At 46.7% G+C, this 8,219-nt stretch overlaps 1 protein-coding gene across 1 annotated transcript; it reads left to right on the plus strand.

Annotated features, from left to right (window-relative positions):
* Positions 1-510: 510 nt before the first annotated feature.
* On the plus strand, positions 511-7,949 carry cbx4 (chromobox homolog 4 (Pc class homolog, Drosophila)). Its single transcript, XM_034540519.1, has 5 exons — positions 511-894; positions 978-1,021; positions 1,699-1,764; positions 3,813-3,879; positions 5,135-7,949. Exons 1-5 carry the CDS (start codon positions 826-828, stop codon positions 6,530-6,532), a joined length of 1,644 nt encoding a protein of 547 aa, XP_034396410.1. The 5' UTR covers positions 511-825; the 3' UTR covers positions 6,533-7,949.
* The last annotated feature ends 270 nt before the right edge of the window (positions 7,950-8,219 follow it).

Below are 8,219 nucleotides of genomic sequence, written 5' to 3' on the forward strand. Positions count from 1 at the left end.
GTGTGAGCCTCCGTCTGCACATCTCTGAGTTGCTTTCAGGGGATTAGGAATAAAACGGGGAACGCGTCTTTCATCGGTGTCGGTTTGATAAACCAGCTTCAGTCCCTCACTGCTGTCACCTTCAAGACTAGAGGTCTCCTGACGTGGAGAGACAGGACTGCTTATTCCAGCGCCCTCAATGTTGCTGCAACACAAATGCCCGATGCAGTTTTAAAATAAGCGTTATGTGGATTTTAATTGACGCATTTATTGTAAAGGCATACTATTAATTACCGTACACACCCCGGACTTGAATACAACTCAACCAAGTAGTTCTCTCATGTGAATAGTGTGTCAGCTGTTGGAGGAGTTCCCACGAGCCTTGCTATCAAAAGGATCGAGTAGATTGTATGAATGACTGTAACAGTAAGGTAGTGATTGATTTGAATGTCCAGATATCCCTCCCGCAGTCCAGCACGCACGGGATAAACCCAACCTCTGTGCACGGTGTCCTCCTCCCCCTCCCCTCCTGACGTCATGCATCGAGCTGAAGCTATTGCACGAAAAGAGCTGCTGGCAGCCGCACCGTGAATATCTGTATGCTCATAGCCCGGACTGTGGAAGGAGGGAGAGAGAGAGGGAGAGAGGGCGAGAGGGCGAGAGAGAGAGAGAGAGAGAGAGAGAGGAGGAGGAGGAGGAGGAGAGGTGGAGGGAATACAGTTGGATTTGGATACAACTGGAAAACTACCAAGCGCGCACAGCACGCACCGAGTGGAAGGCACATCGACTGTGCGGAGCCAACATTTCACCGACTCCCCCGTCCACCGCGATCGGATTCAGGCGAGAATGGAGCTCCCTGCCGCCGGAGAGCACGTCTTTGCGGTGGAGGGCATCGAAAAGAAGCGCATCCGCAAGGTAGGAGCGGAGGGCACGTTGCACACGTTGAAATGTTGCGTTTGACTCGAGCCTCACCACATTCCCCTTCTCCACCATCACAGGGCAAGATCGAGTACCTGGTCAAGTGGCGAGGCTGGTCTCCGAAGTAAGTCCTAATGCAATTATCATCATCTTTATATATCTTCACTGCAATAACAAAACAGCATAATATTGCATCAAAATCAAGTGTTGTTACCTAAAAATGCCATTCAATAAGGGCGTGTGCGTGTATATGTGTGTGAGAGAGAGAGAGAGAGAGTGTGTGTGTGTGTGTGTGTGTGCGTGAGAGAGAGTGGGTGTGCGTGTGTGTGTGTGTGTGTGTGTGTGTTTGTGTGTGTGTGTGTGTGTGTGTGTGCAAGGAGAGCGCGCTCGGTATGTGCTTCAGTGTATCCGCGGATGCCTTCACTAATTTATGCGAGGAAGGGGGAGGCACGGCCATGTAATCCCGTTTTAATTATTTCTGCTCTGCCAGCGAATTTACGAGACAGTGGTGCTAAAATGGCCGACTGTATGTCGGTGCCGGAGGACCGTTTGCAAGGCACATCCAGCCGATTCGGCTCGCGACGTGTTCGCTCTGCGGCTGCGTGTCCTGAACGGGGACTCGTCGCCCGATTCAATCGAGAGCGACATCGTTGGATGTTGCAGCGGACGCCGGCCTCACCTGTCCACACACACACTGCCTGCACAGTCATGCAGTGTGTGTGTGTGTGTGTGTGTGTGTGTGTGTGTGCGTGTGTGTGTGCACGTGACAGCTGATTGACAGCTGCCCTCTCCTCTCTACAGATACAACACTTGGGAGCCGGAGGAGAACATCCTTGACCCACGCCTCCTCGTCGCGTTTCAACACAGGTGAGAGATGTGGACTTCGGACAGGCCGCGCAGGCTCCAGTTCAGCCGGTTCAGTCCTTATATGGGCATGGGGGGAGGGGCGCTCCAGTAACTCTAGCACTGATCCCCTCCCCACAGGACTGTCTGTCTCCTGGGGATGTGGTAGTGAGAATTCCTAAATCATACTGATGGGAAGATCGGACACACACGGAAATATATGCATGGATGTGGACGTGAATTGTAACAAATGATCATCTTATTATGGGATGTTGCGTCTCAACGGAATGCCATGACAGAAACCTGAAGTAGCCCAGTTTTTTGTTTCTGTTTGGACCGATGGGAAAGCAATGCTCCGCATGTGGATGACACAACAACCATCTGGTTATAAACGTATATTTACTAGTTTGCAACTGTAGAGATTAAGCAGGACAGGTGCTGAATTAGCAGCTGCACTCCGGGGCCTGTGTTCATTGAGGGTGCAGGACACAGTGCAGCAGTTTGTTGTGGTTTCATGTGAGGGGGCCGAGCCGCTGCCTGATGGCGTTCTACTGTACCGATCTGAGATCTGCTCACAGGCTGAGATGTGATAGAACGTTGTCCACCCGAAAGAAAACCATTCAACGACACTAGCATTGACGCATCACATGCAACTGCTGCCTTTATTTTCCTACCTAATGTTGTGGCAACAGAACAGCTCACCTTGGATGCATTAATCATCAACCTGCTTTTAACCGTGGGTCAAAAGTAGGCTTAAAAGAGGCCTATAGGTAGTCAGAAACACATCAATGTCAATCTCAGAGGTTGAGATGCTGATGAATACAAACGCTGCTGTCATTTTGGGCCTGTGGCGCGTGCACAGCAACATCTTGTCTGGGTTGCTGGACTTATGAGGCCCAGGAGATTTATTCTCACTGTAGGCCACCAGGCCGCTTGTGGGACTGGCTAAGACACGATGGCTGGGGTAAGGAATTTGCGTTTCTGAAAAGGCTAATTGACACGCAATGCTCTCCAGCGTTTCCAGTGTACGGCTCTCATATTCCCCCACAGCCTGCCTGGCGGGCTGTGTGTGTGTGTGTGTGTGTGTCTGGCTCTTTGCTGATGGTCATGGAGTGCTGCCTCTGCACCGTGTGTGTGGATTCCTCTCTGCTCCCAGAGGATGGGGGAGGGGATCCGACAAGGGAGGCTGTAATTGCCAAATCTTCTGTGAATAGGGGTCACCCCGTTGGACGCTGTTTGAAATCGCACACATTATGGCATTAAAATGTAGACTGTTTATTGTGGCAATTTTCTGGCAGCTCTGATAGTTTGAACATCTGCAGCAAGAGGTCAACAATAGGCTGGATTTACACATGCCTGGTGAAGCCTGTGAGCAGCCGGCCTTCACCCACCGCTGGTTATTTATGAGCCAATGATGAGTCAAGGTTTATATCAGGGACTAATATTTCACAGACGACCCAAGTGCTCCGTCTAGTCGGTACAACAAAAACACGCTCTGTCCTCCTCCTTCCAAAACAGTTCCAAGAGATGTTTGTTATTCGTCAGGTATTCATTCATCTTGAGTGTGAGAGTGAAGGCGTTGAGTTGCACAAGGCTGGTGGTTTGCATGTTTTCAATAGCAGCCGTATCCCAAGAAGTTCGGTTGTATTTATCCCATTTCATCCCTCCTGACCCTAATTAGAGATTGAATAGAAGACAGGGTGCTGCAGGAGGGAGGGTGTTTGAAAGACAAGGGGAGACGTTCCCTGCTGTAGCCTTAATTGAATTTTTCCTGGATAATGAGAATATGGAATGGGCCTATTACCATGGAGAGCTATGCAAATAAGGACCATAATGCTTTGCAGCAGGTCACACGTGGGCATTCATTAGTCCTCCAAATCTAAATTCCACTTTTGACCTTGAATAGGTGGAAGAAAATGAACAAATACTCCAAATGTCAACCTTGTAATTTTCTTTGTGATATAATTAGATTTTTTTTTAATGCAGAACGTGAAACACTGTTCAATGAGATGTTGTCTATAGAAGGTAAACATGGTGCAAGAAAACGTAATTACCTTTTTGTTTTTTCACAGAGAGAGGCAAGAGCAGCTGTTGGGATATCGCAAACGGGGGCCAAAACCCAAACATCTTTTACTCCAGGTAATCACCCACTTCATCACGGACATGAGGTTTCTAAGCCTTCCTGTCCAGTTTCGCTCTGCAAGAGGGCACCAAGGGCGGCCTGTCAGGTGTTTAAGGGCTGCAGCCATCTCGGTGGGGGTTATTAATAGATTTCTTTGAGAGAGATGGAGTAAAGGGTGAAGGCAGGATGGGCTCAGATCCTACAGCTGGATGTGTCTGCTCACTCATCATGAAACAGGGTTTGTTGCCTGAGGTTACGCAAGCGCCGCATGAGTGCACTCATTTTATCTGCATGTTCATTATTTTCTTATGCTAAATAGCTTTATGTGCGACAAACCGCTTCACAGAGAGCGTATTATTGTATGGTCCAAGTGAATTTATCAGGACTTCTTTCAAGTCCCTGTTTGCAGAAGATACAAATAGATGGCTGAAAGTAGCACTTGTCTCGTGCTCTGACTATTTTACCTCTGTCCTTTACAATGTAATGATATATTTAGAGAGACTTGGAGCCAATTGTTATGCAGTGTCACTCCTTAAGAGGCATTCCACATTGCCAGAGTCACACGTGGCCAGCAATCAGGAATAAAGCGTGACATGTCTGGTGGCACCTCTCTGACCTGAGGTCACAGCCAGCGCGTCTTGAGCGTTCCGCTGCAGTTCCCCTTTGACAGCCCGAAGGGTCAGCCTGTACAGGAGGAGGGGAGGGGACAAGATGGAGGGTGGGAGATTGTAAGCTGGGCACTGATTGGATAGTTTATTTCAATTTCCGAAAGGCTTCAGCATCTTGTAATCTCTTTAATTTTCAGCTCGGAGGTTTGCTTATTTTAGCTGCTGTTTGAACTCCGGGCATTAAACCGTAATCCATATGCACAGTTTTTTAAAACAATTGTATAACGGCTGGGAGAAGTAACCCAGATGGTGTCATAGTGATGTCATGGGCGTTACCAAGCTTTGCCTTGGAGACTCAACTGTGTAACGTTAAACTGTGCATTTCAAAATTGGGGCATAGTGTTTAAAAGACATTCGCCTCGAAGGTAAAACACAGCGAGGCAGGTGTTGCATTATGGGAAATGTAGGATCTGGTCTTCATTTATACACTATGGTCTAAAATCAATGTTTTCTGTAAGACACCACCAACAAAGGGCAATACTTAGTTGGCTTATTGCTTTTAGTTATTACTTAAATACATCCCAAAATTCCAATTCTCATTATTAATATTTGACTCATTATATTCTTGAAATGTTAAACTTGGTGTCTCGTTTCTTTCTTCAAGGTACCCTCCTTTGCCAGAAGATCCTGTATCCCTGCAGGTTTCGAAGAATCATCTCAGGATGCAGAGGCTATCCTCAAGTCCGATCCCGTCCCGGTCCAGCGGCCCCAGCCTCAACAGTACCAGCTCAACAGCAAGAAGCACCATCAGTACCAGCCCAACAGCCAGGAGGTCCCCGCTGACCAGCCAACAAATGGCAAGAAGAAGTTCATCTACCAGCTCAACAGCAAAAAGCACCACCACTATGAGCCTGACCCGAGCATGTACGACGCACAGGCTTCCAGGCTAAAAGAGGTGGGCAAGGCTCAGGAACCCGCCAGTAAACCGACAAATCCTGGCTGGAACTTACCGCTGGCCCTGCAGCAGAAATGGGTTCGAGACAAAGACACAGGCTGCTTGAGCAAAGTCAAAGAGATTGCAGTGGAGGTGAGGAAACCAGCTGTTAAAGATGCTGAGAGCGAACACGCCCTTAAACCCAATCCTAAAGACGCCACCCTGCCTAGCGCCATTAGCAGCAAAATGAAGATAATCAAGAACAAAAACAAGAATGGACGTATTGTTATTGTCATGAGCAAATATATGGACGGCAACAAGGCTCATGGAGCCAAGGGTAAACACGGGGAATCTTCGAGCGAAGTGAAACCCCAAAACACCAAACCGTCGGACAACAATCCAGCACACACAACCAAAATGGTGGAGCACCCGGAGAACGGTATCCCAAAAGAGCTCTGCAACGGCAGCTCCCTCCCGGCCGCAGAGCATCCCATAAAGTGTTCCCCAAAGGACAGACACTTCTCCAAACCGTCACCAAGCACAGCAGAGGAATACAACACGGAGGTGGCTCGCGGTCAGGCCGACTTACCGGATGATCTTCCCCTTCAGCTGACTGCTAGCTCACCCCTGACGTCCTGGTCCGTCGACAACAACATCCCGACCCCGACGTCCGTGGACCAGATCAGGATCCCTTCTTTTCCCAACGACCGCAAGCGGAAGCTATCGGATCCCGCCGAGGACAGGAGCGTCTCCAAAACCTACCTGACTTCCAGAAGCTTCAGCGTCCCCAGCACCGTGGCCACGCCCCCTCAGGACAAACCGATGGACCTCCACTGTAGCGGCCCCCGCCACAGCAGCACATTTACATACGAGGTTGTGGACTCTGGCAGCCAAGAGGAGCCGATGGATCTCAGCTGCCCAAAGAACAAGAAGCAGGAGGAAATACAGCCGGAGCCCGAGCCCGTCGCCACAAACACAACTCGCGTGATAGAAGACACACAGACGTCCACAGAGAAATCTGCAGAAGCACCTCTTAAAGATATCTCCCCTTTTATGGGAAATATCATAATCACTGACATCACAACAAACAGTCTCACTGTCACATTCAAGGAATTTGTTTCTTTCTGAGAAACCCTTTGTAAAATAGGACTACCGGTGACCGATTGGACGAATCCTGTTAATATGTACATGTGTAAAAACATCAGAATTTTGTAAATGTTGAAATTTATAATTTATCAGTCAAATTCAATATGTTTCTTAGAATGTTTTATACTGTAACTCCTCTGTGACGTCGTAGCCAAGAAAGTGCCCTCGAGGATTTGAGCGAATGCATTCAGGTGGATGTGTTCCACCTTTTGTCACGTGGAGCCGAATGGGACACTTTTGCTGTTGTTTCATACCTGCACCAAACTTATAACCTGAGATGTATGGAGGCTTATACATATTTTGTACTAATAATATCACTTATTTTGGTCCTGATAGAAGGTAGAGAGGATGTTGTTGAGTAAATGGTGATCAAAGATCAAATTGAAAGCACTTAATTACATTTTCATATGTTGGTTTGGTTCATAACAAAAGGAGGAAAACAGCTGTTCTCTTGAAGTCTTATTTCACTTTTTACTTCCCGAGACGGAATCGGCATATTTCGTTTGATGTTCTGTTTGTTTGAGAAAACACGAGTTGCTATGACATGCAAATTCACCAAGCAGGCGTGTCAGTGGAACGGTGTGTCAGCAAGCTTAAAGAAATGTCCCGGCCTTCTCTTCTTTTTGATCTCACCTTCAGCAAACATTGAATGACTGAAATGTGACATCTCAAAGGTCTGTTACCATTAAGAAGTGTCATTTATCAAACCTGTGGCTTCCCATTGAGACGTATCGATTCACAATTAGATCATGACTTTATTAACTTATGTTGCTGGAGTTACTTTAAAATACATATGCTAGTCTCATTAGGACTCTCCTAATAAAGCGATATTCATCTCAATTTGCTTTTTGAGCTCATTGTATGATCTGGAAAGACACACGTTACTGCTATTTGCTTTCGAAAAAGCAACCAGGGTGATTAACGTTGCCCAGATTAAATGTGAGTCTCAAGGCTGTCTTTGTACACTGTTACATGTGAGCCGCTGTCTTTATTATGCTGCTGAAAATTCAAATGTCAAAGCTGTTGGATGTAACCTACATTTGAGTCAACATTGACTTCCACGCACGTCTGATGCAAACCAGTAAGAATGCTAAAATGCTATAATAATAAAAGAACATAGCATATTTATTGACGTTTAATTAGTTGTAACAAAGATGCTCTCTGCATCAGAAGCTACAACTGATTCCATCGAACAGGTGAAAAGACGTTCTGAGCTCGTTAGCTCCTCGTTTGTTCTCTATTTTTGTGCTTTGTTTGGTTCATGCGTTCGAAATCAAAATGATTGATATCAAGTCTGCTCTGCCAGGAGTTGGTGGACTTATTGCTGTTGGCGCAGCGTATTGGATGGTATGTTTCACAATAAAGAGAGAGAAATAACCTCTTATATGTTTCTGCATTTATATTTGACGCGTTGCTGATTATTGGACGTACTGTTATGTTTCTATCGTTTAGTATCACTTTATGTATCACTGCTCCTGTTATGAAGCGTTTCTGCTGATACAGAGAACGAATGGAACAATAAACACAAGAAACACTAACTTGGTTGTGAACCATGAATAGAAAAACAGATCATGTTGCATAATCACAACCGATCCTGCACAAAGGGCCCTCTGTATTGCATAACTGCACCGGCCATGTATTATTAAAACTTTAGCCATGCATTGTTTTT

Source organism: Cyclopterus lumpus, chromosome 8, assembly GCF_009769545.1.
Source record: "Cyclopterus lumpus isolate fCycLum1 chromosome 8, fCycLum1.pri, whole genome shotgun sequence".
NCBI lineage: Eukaryota > Metazoa > Chordata > Actinopteri > Perciformes > Cyclopteridae > Cyclopterus > Cyclopterus lumpus.

Excerpts from the sequence above, each read along its gene's own strand:
- cbx4 (XM_034540519.1), top strand. The coding sequence starts at position 826 with ATGGAGCTCCCTGCCGCCGGAGAGCACGTCTTTGCGGTGGAGGGCATC. Across the intron at positions 1,022-1,698 it reads TGGCGAGGCTGGTCTCCGAA|ATACAACACTTGGGAGCCGG; the intron begins GTAAGTCCTAAT and ends TCCTCTCTACAG. Across the intron at positions 3,880-5,134 it reads CCAAACATCTTTTACTCCAG|GTACCCTCCTTTGCCAGAAG; the intron begins GTAATCACCCAC and ends TCTTTCTTCAAG.